The sequence below is a fragment of the Vanellus vanellus genome (genome assembly GCF_965231255.1).
Source record: "Vanellus vanellus genome assembly, chromosome: 3".
Taxonomy (NCBI): Eukaryota; Metazoa; Chordata; class Aves; order Charadriiformes; family Charadriidae; genus Vanellus; species Vanellus vanellus.
This window is the reverse complement of record NC_138907.1, coordinates 61,517,887-61,539,566: the sequence shown is the minus strand read 5'-3', so window position 1 is coordinate 61,539,566 and position 21,680 is coordinate 61,517,887. Positions and strand designations below refer to the sequence as shown.

Genomic DNA, 21,680 nt, shown 5'->3' with positions numbered 1-21,680 from the left:
GACACAGCAATGATAAATACCAGACTTTAAAGACTTTAATTAAACTCTACTTAGGCTCTGGTTAATAGTGATTAGCTGTAGAAAGGATGACACTGAAACAAGTGTAACCCCTATAGCTGAACAGTCTTAGAAACAACAGGCATGAAATTAGCCCAAATACATAAAAGCAGTACTTCTTGCCTTTTTTTCAATCCAGGAAGAAGTATGCGTGTAGGGAAACCCCATACCAGGCTATCTTGTGCAATGTTACCACAGTTGTTTTCTTCTACACCTGAATAAACGAACCCTCAAAAGTTGAAGCAAGTTTTACCATGTTTGGAGTGTCCTCCCCCCATTATTTCTGTGTGTAGAGCTGTTTGGTATCAATTCCTCAGATCATTTCCCAGTGTCTTAGAGAAAACGTAACTATAAGGACAGGAACAGTGTATTGAAGATGATTTACTTTAAAATTGTGCTAGCAGAAAATGAATCAATCATCAATATATGGAACTTACCATCCTATTTCAGACTGGCTGGGAACTTTTGGGAATTAACCATAACCCATTGGTTAAGAAAATGGAGTCCCAAGAGGACCACTTGGTAAATAAAACCAAAGAAATGAGCATGGTTTCTGATAGGGGATGGGAACTGAGCACTAGAAATAGCTGGGGTTTTTTACATAGAGGAGGCAGTCTTTTGTTCCACGTAGTATAATTTTAGCTCCTTATTTCAGGTTTACATGGCTTCCTTCTCTTTATAAAATCAGTTAAAGTTTTTCCATGAGAGCAAACATGTGCTAAATTTCTCTATTTTTTTTATGGTATCATTTGATGATAGTAAATCTGTTGTTTAGTTGGCACGTATCACTCTGCTTCTACAGCTTTCCAAGCAGAGTTCAGAAACAGAGTGTATTTATTGCTACTATGATGTAAGATATCCCTACATCCCCAGAGGGCCAGTGCTTGAACTGGGTCAGATTGCTTTTTTTCTGTCCCTTAGGTGCTACGCCATGGTCTATCCTGCCTCCCCCATGCGTCCTCTCTCCCCTTGCAGCCTCCCCTCCCCTTGCAGCCTCCTCTCCCCATTTGGAGGAGGAATGGGCTGTTCCAAAGAGGAGGTAGCACTGGCTGCTGGTGGGGCTGCCCTCTTCCTCCACCATACCCACAGCATGTGCCAGGCCACCGCTCCCCACTCCGGTGCTGTTACAGCATAAGCATAAGCAAAAGACAGCGCCACCAGAGATGTCCTGCAGCTCTTGCTACTTTCTCCACCATCACTGGCTGAAGTCATGCCTGCCAGCCCATTGTCTCAGATGCCACAGGTAAGCTCAGGCGAGGACTTGCTGCCATCCCTCCACACCTCTCTTTTAGCACTGCTTTGCCTGTGACCTGAACCCCACCAAAACCAAACTACTGCTCTTTTAGAAATACAATATTCAGGCCCACACCAAGCAGGTCTACTGAATCTGAATAATTTGTTTGCCCAGAAACAAAGTATTCATGAGCCTGAGCTACTGATGGCCTCTCAAAAACGCTCACAAAAGCCTCCCTAACAAAAGCCATGAGAAAGTCCAGCCCTATACTATGTATTAGATGACTCGCGGGTATCTCCTGAATTGCAAGAATTTTAAAACAAAACTACTTTTCTGCAAACGTGACCTTTTGAAATAATTTGCCTTCCTTTGTGATGGGACATCATCAGCTTCCTCTACATTTATGATGCCAAGAATCTGGAAAAATAAATTTGAATGGACTGAAGGGTAAAAGCTGCGGTATAACACATTTAATGTGTGTTTTACTTGGTAGCCACCATCATGGTGTGCTTTTTTAAGTGTTTTAATATCAAAAGTGGTTCTTTTTACTTGAACAAGACTCAGTCTTTAACCTGTAGTTACGTACGATAAACATCTCTCGCCAATGCATCTTTCCAGGTTTCAGAAGAGGCTGAGGTCAGGCAGCAGCACCCCTCTTGGGAGCTCAGGCACCCTGCTACAGTCGAGCTGCTCAGACAACGCTGGGCCCCCATCTAGCTCAGCGTTTGCATAACATTTTCTTCTCAACATGACGTTTTAATTCAAAGACATATATTTCAGTAAAAAAATGTCTGTTAACAGTATATGACCAGACAGTGCTACAAAATTTGTGAGGCTTTTGTTTTTTGTCCATTTTTGGGTTTTTTTTTTTACAAGTACATAAGCTTGGATGAAGCCAAGTGAATACAATTTGCATGAAGAAAGAAAACAGTGCAGTAAGTGAATATACACACCCCTGTCCAAGTCTGGATATGAAAACACGAGCCTAGCTGCAGAATGCGCATATAACATTGTTTGCAACCTCTTCCCTATTCTGGATCTCGTAATTTAAATAACTGCTAACTGGGCGTGACTGTGCAGTACCCGCTCTTCCTACTGCCGCTGTCATTACAAGAATATTAAAATTCCTTCTGGTTTGCCTCATGCCAAAAAAATTCATACCAAAAAATACCCCTCAACAGTGTATCTGAAGAAAATAGTCTTGCATGAACTACAATACAACAACCTTTCCTTAATCTAAGTACTGATAAACTTGTAAGAATATTCAGATCATTGTAGTTGTACAGCATCATTGTAGTTCATTAACAGCAAAACAGCAATCATTTAAAAAATATTTTTTATTTGAAGGCATCTGGAAATATTCCTGTGATTAATTGGGGATAAGAGAACATGCTCACTCAGGGTTTGACAGTTTACTCAGATTCAGAAGTCTGTGTCTGTTTCAGCTGCAACAGGATCCATTAGTAATTGCATCATCAGCTAAAACCAGGATTATTTTTTATAGGTTAGGCAAGAAAGTAAACCGTGAAGAATTTAGGTGGGTTTTTTTTAATAATGTCATCTACTGGGAGATGTGATTTTTGCAATTTCTGCTAGTTCATGCATTGGGTGATATGACTGTCATACCAACACACCATTAACTGGAAACATACATGGACAATTTACCCCAGGAAACAGAAGTCCCCTTGGTTCTGGTTTGGAAGAAACAAAGGCTGCAAGTCCAACTGCAGCTGTCTTAGTGCTACTGAGCAAAACCGCTGTGATTGAAATGGCCTCAATTACACCCACTAATTTTAGGCGACACTTGTGAGGCTGGTTCCATAACCTGGTTTTTGAACAGGGCCAAGTGTGAGCTCACCACCCCACCCTTCTTCGCATGGACCTGCTCCCCAAGAAGTCCTGCTTGGTCACAGGCTCCCCTGGGCAGGCTGCGTGGCCAGGGTTGGCTTTCTGTGAAGGAATCCACATTTCAGATGTTTACTATTAATAGTAATTTCCCAGACTAAACAAAGGCCATTTTTATCAACAGAAGGTGAATAAACGCCCCTTAGGTAGGAAGCATTAGTTTTTATTGAGTGTTAAATCAATCAAGCTGCTGACCCAATGGGATAATGTATGCTTAAATTTAAGCAAATGCTTAAGTGCTTTACTAGAGAAAGACCCGTGCTTATACCTTGCTCTAACCTTTGAGACAATTCACTTCCCATTCTGAAAACTGCACATATACAAGACATCGGTTCTCACACAGTCATGCAGAAGTAGGAGTTATCTCCAGCCCTAGGAAAAAATGCAGGAGATGCACACAGCTGAAGTGATCTTCTTCACTTAAAAAAGTGGAACAAGGAGGTAAGATTTACTCTTGGAATGATTCCAATTTGAATTAAAGATTCATAAAGTTCAGTAATTAAGTGCTTAACAGAAATCTATGTAATGTTGAGAAATTGTTTGTTACATTTGCCATGTGCATAAATTTGCTGTGATTTATGGCTCGTTAAAATGATTTTTCTGTGATTTCCCCCTTCTTCCCATTCACCCTAATCCTATTTCTCCTACCGCAGCAGCCAGAGTTTTATTGTGCCTGTTATGATGCTTTGCTATCATTGAAGATATTTATTCAGTTGTTTGCATGAAAGGTAAGAAACAAAAATATAGAGGATGTTGAGGGAAATAGGTTAGTTCTACTATTGTCATATGCTAAAAAACTAATAGTAGTATGAAAAATAGAGCTTCTTGTTTATTAACATCCTGAATTTAACTACCATGTTCATAACGTGCTGTGAAAACATTTGGGGCGTTTTTTCTTAAGAAGAAAACATAACCAAACCAAAACCACCCCATCCTAACAGATTTAAGTAAGAAGCACAGTCTCAAAAAAAGAAAAAAAAAACAAACATGGTGATAGTTATTTGAAGGCATGGTGAAAATGAGGCAACGTTACAGAATTTGTAGTGGATGGAAAGGAGCGAGGAAGATGATGCAGCTGGTTTATGGCCAACCCACCAGTTGCTAGCTGAAGACCTTGCTGTTGGCCAAGGCCATTCAGCCTGTGTGATGGTTCCTCTGAACCAAATGCCATTGTGATGTCCCCAGTAGTATTCTGGTTGTCACCTGGTGGGAGCTGCCAGAAACTCATCACATGAGTGAGATCCATAAAAGGCAGGCTCATAGTTTCAGCTGCTGCCTCTGACTCCTTGTGTACTGGGTACTTGTTAGTATCCCCTACAGGCCCTGAGGAAGCTTCTTCCAGACTGATTTTGTGGAGAGACTGAGGTTCTGGTAATGGCAGGTCCTCAAGAAGATGCACATTGTAACCTTTAACATCCACTTTTATCGGTAGATTCTTGAGGGATCCTGCTGCAAATGAGGTAGAACTAAGGTCATATTTATTAGGCTGATGAAGGTTCAGGTTGGCAGGAATGGCTGTTGAGCATGGTGTGGGATGGACAGCTGGAAGGCTGTCTGCACAGCCCATCCTTTGCAAATGAGGAGAAGGTTCAAGGGGAAGAGCAGTTTGTAAGCTTGGCTGGGAATCAAGATGTGAACAGTTGTATTCCTCCGATTCTGAACTACTCAAAATCCCATTCTGCACAGAGACCCTTTCAGGAAAAGGGGACAGTATGCCGGCATCTTCCTTCAGTCTGAATGGAAAAAGCTGGTCAAGGAGACCCACTGAGTCACCGTTCTGTAATCTGCTCTTCAGCAGTTCTTGTGGATGAGTCTTCCTCGTATGGCGAGTCAAGTGGTCCTTTCGCCCAAACCTCTGGGCACAAAACTGGCATAGAAAGTCTTTGCAGCCTGTGTGAACTACCATGTGACGCCGCACATCTTTACGGGTGTAGAAGTGACGCTCACAGTGGTCACACTTATGCTTCTTTTCCTTGGTATTACCAGCTGGTTTCCCTGCATGGCTTTTGAGGTGTTCCAACAAAACTTCAGTACCGCCAAACTCCTGGGCACATACCCTACAGGTAAGGTCCCCACTGGTGGCCGCATGAAGAGCCAAGTGTCTCTTATAGCCTAGCTTGGTGTTGTACTTCTTGCCACACTCTTCACATTTGAAGGCCATCTTGTTAGGGTCATGAGTCTGAAGGTGATTCTTTAGATGGTCTTTCCTGTGAAAGGTTTTTTCACAGTAGCCACACTGGTGAGATTTCTGTGGAGAATGAGTGGCTGAATGCCTAAGACAAAAAAAAAAAAGAAAAAAGTTATTTGTATTTACATTCACTCTAGTACACAGTGCAGCTTCAAGACTTGAAAAAACTGGCACTTTTGAAGGAAGGCATTTTCACAAGTTCTCAGATTATTAGTAAAAGCCTAACGTTTTTGGTGGGGAAGGTGTTAATCATAAAGCATACTATAGGTTAAAACTGCTCACCATAATCTTTTTGGGTAGCCACTGCAATTGAGGGAGACTAATTTTCTCCAATTCTACAAAAACAGGAATAATAAAAACTGGAGCTTGGGGATTAACTGTCACTAGGACACTTGAGAAAAAAAAAGTCCTTGTTTCTTTTCCCCCCACACCCACCAGAAAAGGAGTGCCTTCAGAGCTGTACCTGAGCAGTTTATATTTGGAAATGAAGGCTTTTGTGCATCCGTGCTGTGAACACTTGTAGGGACGCTCCCCTTTGTGTGCGTAAGTGTGGACTGTAAGCTTGTCAATTGAATCAAATATCTTCCCACAGAGTCGGCACGGGTAACTGTCTGTCTGCTTCACTTCTTTTCCCTTCAACAGTGAAGACCGGCCATTTCTCCATTTAGGTATAAACCTCACAAGAGCATCACAAGTGCTTCCTGAGCTGGCACAGCTAAGCTTTGCAGCAGAGGAACAGGAAATCGTCCCGTAGCACTGGGCAATGCTTTTGCCTAATGTTGCTCCTCTCAGTTTCCCTTTGAGTTTGCTTTTTGCCTTTACAGGTCCCAATTTATTCGGTGGTCTGAACCTGGTGGTAAGGACTCGGTCTTTGTGGATGCACTGGTGAGATTCTAGCAGAGCAAAAGTTGCAAAAGTGCTTCTACAGCTGGAGCATATCCAAGGGTCTAGGGGCTCTTTCTGCAATGAGAACAGAAACAGGTCTTTCTTAATAGCCATTCTAAGGAAAGGTCATATTCTTCTCACTGACCCTACATCTTCTCCTGGGCTCTTCCAAGACCTGTTATTGTCCCTAGCGATATATACTTCAATGTAGTACCATACAGCTATTCAGCTGGAAATGGATTCTCTCTAGGACTCTATAAACTAGAAGGAACAAATAATGGTTGGCTAAATACTGATTTCCATGTTTTTGTTGAGCATTTATTGTAACAGTCCTGAGTCCTTCACCTTTGTTTATCTGTGCTTACTGAATTTCAAAGCCTCTACATTTGTTCCTTTTATGGAATTAATCATAAAAGCAGTTTCAAATTGTACTTTATCCTTAGACTGACATAATTTATCTGCCACTGCAACCATACAAAAATTGAACGTGTTTCTGCACATAAATGTAGTTTAGCCATACAGGATTTCCTTATGTTTTGGGCTGACTCCGTATTTTACCAGACAGTAATGGTTAATGCCTTAAAGAGAGACTTCCTCACTTAGCTTGACATCTGGCATTAAACTTTCTTAAACTTGATGCAAAACACCTGAGTGTTGGGGATCTCAAGCCTATCCTGACTTAGAGGCATTAAAACATAAAAGTTTTTTAGCAAGGAATGCATTATTTGGAGGTATTATTTCTGTGGAAATAAGAACTCTACTGGATTCGGTTGAATTGACTTTAAATATTGACATTTTAAAAATTCCAAATGAAAAACAATTACAAAAAATCCCAGTCACTGATGAAATGTACTTCCAATTAATACACAACCATGTATTTGCTTAGCTGTCTCTGTATTTTACTTCAGCTTCTCATAAACGGTCCTTACTTTCCCTTGCTCTTGGGCTAGCTTGCTCCGGAGAACATGGTGAGGCTATGTCCACTCTGTCCTTATTTACAGACAGAGCCCTCCTCTACCTTATCTGTGTCTGATGCTGTGGCCCTCCCACCCATTCTTTCTGGGGTATACCCTAAAGCCCTCATATGCAAATGCAACAACGGGGTTACTTCCCTTCCTGGAGCACCTCTGAATTCCTGGTTCTATCATATTCCCCTGTTTAGCATTTCCTTCTAGTGTAGGTATCAATCTTCACAGTCATGTTTTCAACATTTACAAACTTTTCCTATCAGTTTAAGGACTCCTGTTATACAGAGGGGAAGGTACTGGGATTAGATGAGAAGGTTATTGCACAGGAAAGACTAAAATAATCAGTGTGTTATCTGACCAACCACTCCGAGCCTAACAAAGAGGAACTAGAGAAGGAAGTCTGAGGCTGGACAGTTTGGTTATCTACAAATTAATGCCAATCTTAAGTCTTTCCAACACATCCCACTGGTGCCACTTACTTCTGGCTATATCTAATGGCTCCATTGGATAGAAAACACAGGAGAGGAAGAGCAGCCTTTCCCTGAGTAGCTGTTTGGTTAAAATTGCTCTTGGCTTTGTGTTAGCCTACTACTCTACGGTCTCCTCTAGCATCACCAGAGTTACATAACAGAGAAAGCATGTAAATTGTAATTTACTATGTCTGGTGATGGCTTGAATGCAGATTAGGGGTACTTACTGCTACTGGAGGCAAAGGACAGACATCAGATTCTTCTTTAATGAAGACTGCAGAAGCTTCCATAAATTTGGCATAATCGGCAGCATACCATACTTTCAATTCTGTGTGGGGTTCAATTGGCTGTGAATGGAAGAAAATAGCACGTTTACTTTTGCCAATTTTCCCTATACCAAATAATACTAAAGATCGGAGGGGTGTGCATGTGCAATTTGTCTCCTTATCCAAGTTGCATTCTTTGAATCTGTTTAAATTATTGGTAACACAGTTTGACAACTCAAGCACTTTTTGAGCCTTGCTATCCACTAGGCTTTGACACCTTCAGTGTTTCTGAAAGCAGAAATGCACATGTACAGAGACTTTTGGGGGACAGCAGCAGGACGAGTGCCTCAGCCTTCATGACCTTTGCTCAGTGAGATCTATTTGTCTGTGATATCCAGACATCCAGCAGTCTTCCCAAGCAATATTCCATGCCTATTCCTCCATGTTTCAGAAGCCCAATGAACACAACACTTAGCTATAGGGCACAGGCAAAGGAAAAATGCATTGTGAAAGCACAACAGTTTGAATGCCTCCTGGATGTGCTGCACTCGCAGAGCATAGGTGCAGAGTTGATCAATATGTGGATTGCAAGTCAAAGTTGCACGTTTCCACGTGGTGGCTCTAATGTGTCAGGCTCGTTATGCATGTGCTTTATTGTACCTCTGTCCTCCTTTCACTGAAGCCTTCCCACACAGTTCTACGGGAGCCCATAATCTGCAGTGTCCCATCCAGTCATGCCTGCCCAAATCTTTCCTTGGACTGGACTATGACCTCCTCTGACAAATATTTTCAGTCAATAATACAGCAAATAGAAAGAGAGGAGTGATTACACTCACTGGTTAAAGATCCATTAGTTATTTAAAAGCAAAGGAGAAAACTAACTCTGGGGTCATGATTTATATGACTCCCTGGCCCTGTACACAATTTTCTTCATCTGTAATAAAAACCAACGTTGCTGCAACAAGGGTAGAGCCAATCTGCACTGTACTTGTAGTTTTATTTAAACTAAACTAAACTAAACTAAACATGTGCCACTAAAAAGAACAAACAAGCCTGGAAGGAGGACAGCTGAGTCTTATTCCACAAAATGTGACTTCTTAAAATGTACCTATTTTTTAACATCGGTGTTGGATAAGCATGGTAGGTGAAAGACAACTTAGATTGTGAATGCTGACAGGTGACAGGTAATTGTGTGTATAATGTTGAAAACTGAACTTTTGAACTCCCAAGCACAAGCCTGCTTGCTAACTACAACCAGTATGTTTGGCTGTGCGTTTTGATAACACCTGGCCTAAACAGTAATGGCACGTGCTGAATTCTCCACTCAGTAAAGGACATGTAGCAGAGCCACCAACTAGTAGGCTGATCATGCATTGTGCTCCTGCATATAGTCTATTTAGATGGAGAAAACCAAACCTGGGGAAGCTCCACAGCGACAACTGCTTGGGGATGCCCTGGGACCTTGGCCAGTGACACCTGAGACCGGTACCCACAAACAGCTGCACAGCATGATACTGTCATGACTTTCTGCCTGACATTCCTGGACCAGCAGCGATCTCCTCTGTGGGAAGCTGAGACCTAGTCAATGTGACTTTGGAGGGAGAGCAAAGTGCATCAGAGTGAAAAATAGTCAAGTAAGGCAAAAGCTCTAATCTCAGTAAAACTGACATTAAACACCAGTTTTCAAATCCACTACAAGTTGTCATTTACACTGTCTTACCTGTGACAGTAAGAGAAAGCTATGGAAGCACCCACGTGAAACTCTCCTGTGATCAGACAGACAGCAACCATGGATGATTTTTACTTTGTCATAATTCTATACTTTTAAAGCACTGCAGTCATCAGGTCAGCAAGTATGCTAAAAGTGCTATTAGTACGCCACTTACATATATGCTTTTGTAGCTGCAGTTTCATGTCACCAAAATCCCATCTCTTTGTAAACACAGTGGGGAGAGGAGCCAATCCTTCTAATCCCAACTTAACTGACTTTATTCAAAGTATCTTGAGAAAGTATCTTCATAATCGGCCCTCAGGCAGCCTCATGCCGTGGCCAGCAGGGTGTGCCTAAGCGAAGCAAAAGGCTATCACTTCCGCTGACCAGGACAAAACCTGCAGGATGCCGTGAATGATTCTGGGACTTAGGAGAAACAAAACCAAAGTAATTCCCTATGATACACAGCACAGTAAAGGTTCCAACACACATTCCTCATCCTAAGATACTCTTCATGTCAGTATACAGGATGCAACTCTCCATTAATGCCAATAAGCAGAGTTCTGCTGAAGTCAGCAGAGAGTTGGTTCAATAGTATTTAAATTATATTGGAAATTGTATGTTACCAGTTCGTAACTACAACTTCTTAGAAAAGCAATTCACGGTATCCAAATACAGTACATGAATCCTGTCAGTTCTAAAAGTATAGCATGCATTTAAAATCAAATTGAAATCTCAAATGGTATGGACTGCATCAGAATTTCAAACACAGCCTAAACAATGTCTCAGATTAGCATATACTGTTACATTGTTTTTTCTTACTTTAAAATAACTATTTTAATATTAATCGAAAAGCAACTATACTTCATACTGTTATAAAAGAATTTGAAGCTGTAAAATGTTATCACTATTAACTTACATCATCACTGGGATAAATATTTTTCTCATCATACAGGTGGAGAAAAAAAAAAAAAACCAAAGGAACAAAAGTAAACACTACTATCCCACAGAAATGCATGCTAATCTTGGAAATGAAACTGAAATGCTGTATTTTAATCCCACTGGTAACTTCTTTTGACTAATATTCTCTCTTTTTAAAAATTTTTATTGTTGCTTACAATGGCATACAAACATTAACTTAAGAATAAAAAAGATAAATAATGAATGTTCAACATATAGACTTTGGTTTCCTAAGTGTACAAAAGAGTAAATTCTGATTAAAACAAGCTTTGCCTGAGAAAGTGGCCAAAACAACAAAAAGACTGTGTTCCCGCGTCATTTATAAATACAGAGTACTTTGTCCTCCCTCCTCAGACAAAGATGCAGCCCAGAACCTCTAACATAAACTGATCACTTCATGGCAACATTGCAGTATTTTAAGTTCTGCAGTTAAGTCTTCAGATTTAATGAGAGCTGAAAAAAGTACATAAAGATTATACTTAGCACCCTGCTCCTGAGCACCTGGTAATGTGCTCAGAATATGACGTGTGTCCAAAAATGTAATAAAGGAAGGAATGTGTGGATTCTTTCCAGGATGAAGTACTGTTGAACGTAACAGTGCTAGATAATCTCACCACGTATCTATCTGGAACTGAAGAACTCTACGACATTCATGTTTAAGCACCGCCATCATCAATGATATTTCTGTTTTCCTCTGCTCAGTTTCTTCACTACCCACAACAGCAAGTGCACACTGCCTTTTACTGGAAAACCCCATACACTGCTTGATTTACTATGGATGAAGTGATATAAAAGGTGGCACATAATAAAGATCCAGTTGGCAGAATATAATCAATCTTCCATCTGTAAAAGGGTTAGCCTTTCAGAACCTTTGCCTATAAATTTCCATTTGGATGACAGGTGAAGCAATGTGGGTTTAACTACCTTAACAGTTGTGAAGTAGACTTCTCCACAGTGCTGATAAGCCACAAGGGTCTGTTCTTCTTGGTTCCGGGCTAGCCGGACAAACATCATCCAGTTTCCACAGTCTTCATTGGGAGTGTCCAGAAAGTACTTCCCTCCATCTTTCAATACCTGAAACAAAGGGGGAGGACAGGAGAAAGAATATGATAAAACCAAGTCCTGTATAGAGGCACATTAGTTTTCTTTAACTTGTAATCATGGCTATCAGTTATTTACCCTGTCTTGGTCATATGTCCTTTGAAATTGTGGTTGTTTTGAAATAAATCACTCTTAAAGAATACTGATTGCAAAAGAAAGTGAAGAACGAATATCTGCCGAGGCACCCAGCTACTAAAATAACTGTAGGTCTTTGTACGTATTTCCAGTGTATAGTTCATAATTTTTAAGTTATATAAAGACAGTATTATAAGAACTAAGTGCAGGCAGGTAGAAAGATAAGCTTTATGCCCTAATGTACTTCCTGAGTACTTGATAATCTCAAAAGTGCTATATTAACGCTACATTTTGCATGGAACAATTGTGTAACTTGTGTAATAAGTCCAGAGAGGTAACATAAAATATAATGGCATTTTAACAGTCTTCTCTTTTTCCTGTTAACAATGCAAAAGTAAATACAAATGAACAATTGTGCCAGAAAGATCTTTCTTTTTGCTTTACTTCGTTCTTCCTAGATTCCTTTCCAAGAGAAAGCCTCTACGAGGCAAACACTCCTGACCTCATACAAGACAGTTGCTTTTCTGCAATACAGTCTCAAACATGGACAACTGAAGCTGCACAACAGATGTCAACGCAGCATGTATCTGTTCTACTAAACCATGTAAGTGAGCAATTAATTGCAAAAAAAAGTTGCATTTCCACCACTTCTGGGAACTACTTTATTTAACTTCGTCCTGTTTCCAGTGAGAACACCTGCCTCTTGGACAAGTTTGGTCACATACTCATGTGAATGCTGCTAGGGAGAAGTCAAGGCAGCTACTGCTGTCATGTATGAAACCTGGGACTCTAGTCTCCTCTTCTGAAGAAACGGTCCATTCATCATCGAGAGCTGTGCTTATCACTGTATACTTTTAAGCAAACAGAGCTGACTGATAGAGGATAGGGTGTGGTTTACAATGGCTTGGTGAAGAGGAAGGAACTGGGTGCTTAGCTCATCCATGTTTGCAAGCTTGTTAGAGAAGTATGTTTCTGCATTTGTAAGAATTAAAATGTCTATAAAAAGATGGAAGAAATCTAGTTACAGAGAAGAACAAATCCTCTCTGGTGCCAATGAAAAATGCCATGAAAATTCCACAGAAGGACAGTGTTACTTTCCTGGCAGACTGTTCACGTGACTTCTATGAGCAAATGAAGTTCACAGCAATTACTGAAGCTATTACTTTTGCTCTCAAACAGAATTACAGAAGTATCTGTATCTATTCCTTCCTCCATAACACACAGTGTCTTCCAGTCTCAAGCTTCTGGTAAAAGCTCAAATGAAGACATAAAGCATGTCACAGGACAGCTGCTGCTGGTCCCTCTCTACTGGGGGGTGAGAGGGCCTGATAGGAAATGCAGGCTCTGGAAGAATGGTGACCTGTTGGGAAGCCCTGACAGAGGCTGTGGCTTGACCACAGACTCGCTGTGTGATGGAGAGGTGTGCCCAGGCATGACCCCATGCAGCAAAATGCAAAGACCAGGGCGTAGAGGATTACGATCAACTATCACTCCCAGGGAATTCCTGTGGGAAAGGATGTGCATGCAGATATGTCTAAGCTAGGTTAGTCCTGAGAGGCCGCTATTTGTGCTGGATAAAGTACAAACAACACTGTCACGGTCCAGATGAAACCATCAGTATCTGCACATGCAGCAAGGGATTGTACCAGCCCTAAATAACAATCTAACTAAACTGAGTTAGTGCACTGTGTGTCAAAGTTTATATAGAATCATATCATTAAGAAGCGTTTCCCCATCCCTGCGCTGTTGGTGCTTTAGTGCTTATTTCTGCCACTATTGCTAACTCTGAACAAAATTAACCCTCCCAGTGGCAATGTGTTAAGCACAAATCCTTTTGTTTTATTTGCGAAGACAGTACTATCCTTGGATGCTTTCAGTAGCCATGCTCTGTGAAAAGTTTACCAAGAGCTGTTAGTCTGATAGGCAAATCACTCTGGAAGTGGTGCAACTAGAAAGCAGGAAAGTAAACTTGTAGAGAACACAATATACAGGAACATTATGGTACTTCAGATTACGCTGTGCTGTCTAATAATGTGATTTCCATTCATACATACAGATGAGAAGTACCATTAATTAACTAGATCAGATGGCAAATTGACTGGTTAAAATAGATAAATACATACGAACTGTTAAAGGCACATAAGTCACTGGGTTTTTACCTGCAGGACTAGCCTGCTCTCATCATAGCAGGTCAGTTTTGTAGACAGTTGACCAACATAAGGACCAAACTGTGTTCTCTTCTGTATTACTTTCTTTGCAAAGACTCCAAGGACTGTGAATAAAAAAAGACCAGTCTAATATTAATATAGACACCACAAACTATTTCTTGTGTATTTACAGTTGTGAAAATGGAGATAAACACATACTGCAGAACACACGAATTCTTCTTCTAGACAAGTAACCCACGTAAATAATTCTAATGGGAAGAACCTAAAAAGGATGTAAATATGTACAGAGATTTTTTAAAAATGGGTATTACATTGAATGCAAAAGTGCCTAGAATCCATGACAGAGTATTAAACTGAGTATGCAACACAAATGTGTTGATACTCTTCAATCTACAAGCTTCAATCTACAAGTTATCATAGTGCTCTGCTTGTTCGCATAATTTATGAGGTTGTTCTCTCCCAATATAAGTGGAGAGAATCTATAAAAACACAACATTAGCCATCTTAATCATTCTAGTTATTCCCCTGCCTAATACCAATGGTGTGACACAACAGGCATCTCATCATTCTCTTTCTGAAATGCAATCTAGGCAGGACTAATTTTACACAGGTAGCTGTGGAAAATTCGCACACTAAGGATGTAGTTCCCTTGTTCAAGCTTGGGCATTCAAACTGCCCTGGCCTCAGAAGGAAACAACAGTCTTTCTATAATATGAACTGAAGATGCTGCAAAAGGTAAATTAACGCGCTCTTTTGTGTGTACTTTTGAGTTTGCAGGGAGTGGGTGAGGGACCTTATTTCCCACTTTGTTTCTGACCTCTCATTGAATACTCTTTTCTGTTTTGCATGCTTGGGGAAAAGAAAAAAATATGTAATAGTGCATGGCTGTTACTATTAGATACAAATTCAACATTCTTTAAACTTGAATTGACTGAACAGAGCTAACTGATTGCTCACAGCTAAATGTCACACCAGCTCTGGCTAATGTCCTGCCATCAGTCTATGCATTGAGGTTACTAGAAATCAGTCATAAAAAACAGTAGCTGAATGTGAGCTTTATCTGTGCTCAGCTGAAAATAAAGTAGTCTTCATACTGTTAATACCCAATGATTATGCCTTCAGTTATTCATGAAAACAAGCTTGTGTTAGGACTTTTGTCTCCTCTTTCTCAAATGTGGGAAAAAGAGCTAAAATACTTACTCTGCTGGTTTCCAGCTCGTAGCTCCAACACTCGCAAAGTGAGGTAATGAGGTAGGGTGAGACGGGCTCGGCTAGGAATAACCCTATCTTTAGCCCTGATGAGTGGTCCGTGGAGTTTGCATTCTCCTATAAGGCTTTTACCGCAGTCCTCACACCCTACAAATCCAGAAAAGGGAACCTGTTACTAAAAATGACATACTGCTCTCCAATTTAGTCTCTTCTAATTTTGCCACCTTGAGAACACATCTTGAATTACCAATGCTTTTCTTCACAGCATTGTTCTACACTGGGGAGTGAAAAGATTATCTGCAACCCAAAACTGAACTAAATTTGAAAGAAGACCTCCAGTTTGTGCATTCTCTCCTGTGCAACTTGGTGGGTCCTGACCTCCAAAGATTTATACTCATGTTCATTTGGAGGTGTTGCAAACAGTGCCTTTGAAGACTAGGGTGGCTGCAAAACTGGAGCTCGCAGCATGCACACCTAAAAATCAAGATGCATGTATTTATATAGAAACGAGAAGGGCAAAGTTGCTAGTAATAACCAAGGTAATTTGCAGAGATCCAAGGAGTCCAAGAAAGCTCACTATGAGTCTGCAGAGCATTCTCAGTAGAAAACAAGACCCTGGGTGTACCATGAAAAACGAGTATGATGGGTCTTACAGTCACAACTCTGTTGACAAGCACTCAAGGGCAGCCTTCTCATAGCCTGTGCTGCCTGTGGAAGTAAGCAAAAGGGGAACGCTGCATCTCCCAGGCATTGGTTCACAACAATGACAGCTGCAGGCTGAACACACGAAGCATCCAGAGAAGTCATTAATGAGAAATACGTGTCTGCAAACTGGCTTTTCCCCAGCGCAGTGAGGTATTTTTGGTTCAGTGTAGCTCAAACTGGTTGCCAGGGAAACTCATGTGGAGCAGTAACACAACCAAGCAATGAGACTCTCCAGCAGAAGGTCATCCCAGCACTGGTGTCACACAGGGCAATGGGAAAAATGGGACTGCTTGCACAAAACCTCTTTATAGACAGTAGAAACCAAACCAGGGAGTCAACAACACTTTAAGACTGAGTTAAAAGCAAAAGCTGATATTGGTCATCCACGATTACCTCGTTTTGTTTTACTTCTGAAAACTCCGCTGAGCAAGTCTATTCAGTAAGCAACAATAAGGAGCAGAAGAGGGGAGCCAGAACAGCCAAGATAGTCCAAGGGAGCCACAGGACACTGTAGCAGAGACTGGGGCAGGAGAGGCAAGGCTTCACCACAGACAGGGGCTTGTAGCCAAAGAGAGGTCAAGAGAAGCGTAAGGGCTCAGGAGAGACATCGGTGATGGTCTTTAAGAAAGGACAGTAGCACCATAAATGCCATAATCAGGGTAGCTCAAAAAGGTTTCAGTTTGTAAACACAAGTAGGTGCTCAACTAAATTAGACACTGAGACTCTAGTCCAAAATCTCCCCAATTAAGCCTGTGGTATTCCTACTGAGTTCTTTGGGCTCTCCATCAACTCTAAATGAGGAGGTAGACTTGCATGTTGGTCAGGCTGCAGGCACTGCAGTAGTCAATATTTTTCAATAATTTGGGGACCATGTAATAGTTTTCTTCAGCTGTGGCTCCCAGACTGCACACCTGCACTATGAATAGCTGAAATACAGGATTACTTTTGCTAGCGCTACAGATAAAGAACATGCCACTCTACAGCCATCACTTAAAATGCACAAAAAATAAATAATACAGCTGCAAGGCAGACTTTTCTTGTTACAAGCCGTTTTACGTACCTGAAAGTCCTCTACAGCTAGGCTGCAAGAACAAAAATATTTTCCTGGTGATTTAACTTCATTGGCTTTTAAATAAATTGCCAACAATCTATGTCTTCTGAGGGCAACAAAATGATGAGGGCTTCCTGAGCTTACCTAGAATAATAGAGACTTTGTCTCAAGTCAAACAGCTCCTGCTTGGAGAGTCATTGTATGCAAACTGCCAAAAAACATTACCAAAAGCAGAATGGGGACAAAGAACCACAGTTAGAGGGAGGATGTATCTAATCGTAAAGTACACGACCTTATCAATCCATGCCATACCTCTGTGATTCATCACTACCGAGCTCCTGAGCAAACCTTCCTGCCACCCTGGGGTAGTGCCCAACGTGGAGGCCCCGGGGTGGGAAGTTCATGGGAAGGCTGGAAAGGGAAAGCAGGGAAAAAGGGTCTCCCTTACATCAGCCTCCAAAGTTGGCACTAGTGCCCCATTAGCTAACCCGCCTTGGTCCTCTGGATCGAAGATGTAAGGTCTCAAACGATTCACGTGGTGTGGGTGCTGGAGAGGCACTCCTCCAAAATCAGGGACTGCTTTGCATCCAAACAGGTGCCGAGCATGCCACCGAGCTTAGTGGCCCCAGAGACAGCTCCCCAGGTGGCACACCTAACCAGCATGACGAAGCTGTCAGCTAGCACTGAATGAAATTAGCTGCAGAGCTGGAAGTGTTTTTTAAGCATCCTGCTAGTACAGCTTGGGATTTTGACCTGGCATCACTGCCTGGCACCTTGAAATATCCAGAGCTGCCCAAGGCTTGTTCTAGGATTTTCTATGTTTCATTACATGGGATATGAAAATAACTAGATGATTTAGTTATTTAACAGGCATCCCGGAATTACATTCACTACACAGTATTTCTGATCCCACACCAGCATGTTAGTACTCTGACTCTTTTATTTACTGCACACTAAAATTGCCAGGTGTGCCAGAAGCACAGGACTGGATCACTGTAAATATAGTAACTTTAGGGACTACCCTGGGGAACAGGGGCCCTTGTAATTTCTTCCCCCAAAACTAACAGCACAAAACTGTCAAGTTCACATTCTTCCTCAGACATAATTACAGACCAAGTTGCGATCCTTTGTATTTCAATGCTAAATTACAGATGCCATTGGTGAAGGAATGTATGCATTATCATAGCCATTGGTGAAGGAATGTATGCATTATCATAGCTGCAGCATGGCACCGTTTGTAAAGCTCACACAGATTTTATGCCCCCTTTCAACTTGGCTTCTTAAGTAAAACATATTTTTTTCAACAGTCTCAGAACACACTCTAACCTGTTCTGAAATACGAAGCACCCAGCTACGGAAACAACACACACTTTGTTGTATTAGCACTAGGAATTAAATATACTTGGTTAGAAAAATCACTTTCTGTGAAGATTCTTTTCTGCTTTTTGTTAGGCAATTTAGTACCTCACCTGATGCTTTTACAGTTTCCCTGCTCCCTTAAATTGTATTTACACAAACAAAATTAATGGATTCAATGTCATGTTTACAGGAATACTTGGTAATGTGCAAGCATGCAAAAAAAAGTAAAACTGCCTCAGTTCCTCTTCTTTGCTGTGATTTAGATGAGTAGGTAACAAAAAGAAATAAACAAGATTCACAGGAGTTACAAGCTGTTAAAAACCAGATGGTGTCATTTACTATATGTTTAGAGCAGCAGTGCTATATTGTCTCCTAGAGGGTATTTCTTCGTTTTTTCTCTACGTCTTTGCAACAATTCTGAAAAAGTTCCAAAATAATGCCTTTTTTATCTATCTGTAGATAAAACTACACAAGCTGGTTAAGATTTTTATTTTGCTGAACCCCAACGCAGCAGTGGGGAGGCAGGCGTACAGAAGAGCCTGGCACGGGTGCAGGTGCAGACTCCGACCGGGCTGCGGGTGCACAGCCTCCACCTTATCACACGGACGAGGTGCCCGTGCCCTGCAAACCGCCGCTGGATGGGCTAAGAGAAGGGTGTAACTCCTGTATGCCCCCAGCTTGGTACCCCTGCACCTGAATGCATCTGCGCCCACTTCTGCCCAGCCACTGGGAGGCATGGTGGGCAGCCTTGCTTTTTCCCTGCCCTTTGGGTCACGGGAAAAATGATACCCACTGCCTGCAGGGCACACTCCCACCTCATGGGCTGACCGGAACGCTGGCAGCCATGTTCCCAGGGAGGAGAATGGGCTGCAAGTGTGGCTCACCTGTACCGTCCTCACCATGCTGATGCCTCCCCCCAGTCCAGGTCTAGGTGACAGCTCTCCTTTGCTGCAGACTACAGCCTGGCAGCCTTGGTGGCCAGCTTGCCTCGTCCTCCAGAGGGCTGTGGGGCCGGCCACGCTGCACAGGGACAAGCTCCCACGGCCAGCAGTAGCCAAGCCGGTGCAGCAGCGCGGGCAAGCTGGACTCGAGCACAGTTAACAAACTCGAGTTTCCAAAACAGCAGCACCGTCCGAGTGCCGTGCCACCCCCACAGGCACAAGCCCGGCCTCGGGGAGAGCTCATTAGCCTGGGCAAGGAGCCACAGGCTGCGGTTACACAAAGTCCGGCTGTGGAGATAACGGGAGCTATACATAGCCATACTAGGAACTGCAATCACTGTCGTGATAGCTCCAACATACCACCAGCTCCTTAACCAATCAGCGGAAGAACACCACTTTTTAAAAAACAGTTTGCTAAAAACTAGATGCCTATCAGGCAGTCCTTCCTGCTTTCTCCAACCTCGACTTTCAAGGGAGACTTTACACTATCTGAGCACTCCAGTGCCCCACAAGACGCCTGCGGTATAATTTACATGCCCCTGTGAAGGCAGAAGTAAATCACTCCTTTGAAAATGTCCCCTTTGAGCAAAGACGCCCCACGAGAAACGACGGTCTGGCTGAGCAGCGCTTGACATTTGCTGTGCTGTTTTGCAGCATTTAGAATTAGCTCCCGTGCGCAAAGGGAACAAAGATCAGTGTACACAGCAGTCCAAATCCCAGCCTAATTACAATCATAAGATTTGCATAGCAAACAACAGTAATTTATCCTAGAGTAAAACTGTATTGCTCTGTTAGCCTTGCTCAGCTTTCACGTAGCGGAACGCTGCATACATACCTTGTGGACATTTTCTGCCTAAGATAAATTGCATGCGCAGTATTGCCAGTCTTGGTTCTTCTTACACAAAGGTACATGAGGATTTCCTGCCCTGTGGTTTGCTCTGCAGCACTCCTTGCTGGAAAAGCTTGAAAACCTTGTTCTACAGTACAATTCATTTGGCAAAAATTCAAAGTACTCAATTAGCAAACAGTTAATCCCAAGTTATTTTCCCATTATTGTGGGCCACTGCCACACATTTCTTCTGTAAAAAACATTTATGAAAGAAGCCTTACATGTCCCAAGTTTGATGTGCAAAGTGCATTTACAAAAGAGCTGAAGCTCTTAACTGATTAATAGTTAATCCTATTTACATTATAGCAAAATAGAACTTGTTATAATTACCGGAATTCAGAATAATTTTATTCAAATCCCATTAACCTTTGATATTTTGTCATGCTAAATTTTCTACTCATTTTCATTTTTTAACTGTAATAACTGATCCCTAGTCCAACAGAAAAATAGGTGAACATTTCTTCAATATCTCCTTTTCATGTCTCTTCTATCTCACACAACAGAACCTTGTACTAGCAGAGAGTTACAACTTTCAGCTCTGCACAGAAAAAAATAATAAAATAAATAATCAGGAAACCACACTCCAGGATGACTTTACAATCTGAGCAAAGACTGAAAACTTGCACATTCATGCACCACACAGCCTATTATTTGGGAAGCGGGTTTTGTATTTTTCATAACCCTGCACCCAAAAGTAACACTCCCAAAAAAAAGAACGGAGGGCAGGGGAGATTTATTCCAAAGCTCTTGAGAGGGAAACTTTTGATAGATTTCAAGCAGTGAATTCCCACGTCTGACACACGGAGACCCTGAAGCCTCACAGTCCCTACCTGGTGGCACCAGTGCAGACACTGTGGGACATGCTGCTGGGGGCACACTGGCTCCCTTACTAAGGACTGCCATCCCCAGGCTTGCAAGAGAGTTGGCCAGAGCCCTTGAGATGCTGGTGGAGAGGGAGGAGGAGGAGTCCTGGTCCTGCGCAGGGGTAAGCAGCACCCTGTGAGTGAATGTCTACGCCTTTTTTGGGGCATCCTCTCCCCGGGGAGAACAGTAGGTGGTTTGCAAACATCCCAGCAATCATTCTTAACATTAAACACATTTATAGGAACATGACCTCACTCTACTAAAATGTAAAACTTAAAAACTGAGTTACTATATTTGGAGACAGAAACAGAGAAATAAAACAGAAAACATGCCTTACTGCCACCCCATACGTTCAGTCAGACAAGCACATTGAGCTAATTCCCTAAAACTGGGACCTGGCACTGCAGGTGAGCCCAGCCTTTAGACATCCTGACCTAGATGCTGATCTGCACTGACAGCTTCCCTCACCTCGCCTCCACCCTCCCTGTGCCCCTACGTTGTTCCTGAGAGGAAAGAAGATTCAGAGGGAGGGTACATTCTCAGGTCTCCAGCAGTGGGAGATCATCCGTCAAGGCATTCGCTCCTGCCTACAGCAATATGATGCTGTCCAGCACAGCTGTTCTCATGGAAGGATGCTTCTAGAAGGGAGGCTCAACACTTATCTGACTGTAAAG

General features: G+C 42.1%; 1 protein-coding gene and 1 long non-coding RNA gene across 2 annotated transcripts in view; both read right to left on the bottom strand.

Moving 5' to 3' along the window:
• Positions 1-2,508: 2,508 nt before the first annotated feature.
• Positions 2,509-11,658, bottom strand: PLAGL1 (PLAG1 like zinc finger 1; the record flags this gene model as incomplete). The annotated part of the gene is made up of 4 exons (XM_082481143.1): positions 2,509-5,469; positions 5,848-6,344; positions 7,935-8,054; positions 11,569-11,658. 4 exons carry the CDS (start codon positions 11,656-11,658, stop codon positions 4,194-4,196), a joined length of 1,983 nt encoding a protein of 660 aa, XP_082337269.1. The 3' UTR covers positions 2,509-4,193.
• A 3,570-nt stretch (positions 11,659-15,228) lies between these two features.
• LOC309670426 overlaps positions 15,229-21,680 on the bottom strand; it is a 35,849-nt gene continuing 29,397 nt past the window's right edge. The window contains exon 3 of the long non-coding RNA XR_014269007.1: positions 15,229-15,344. This is a non-coding gene — a long non-coding RNA (uncharacterized lncRNA). The remainder of the gene's footprint in view (positions 15,345-21,680) is intronic.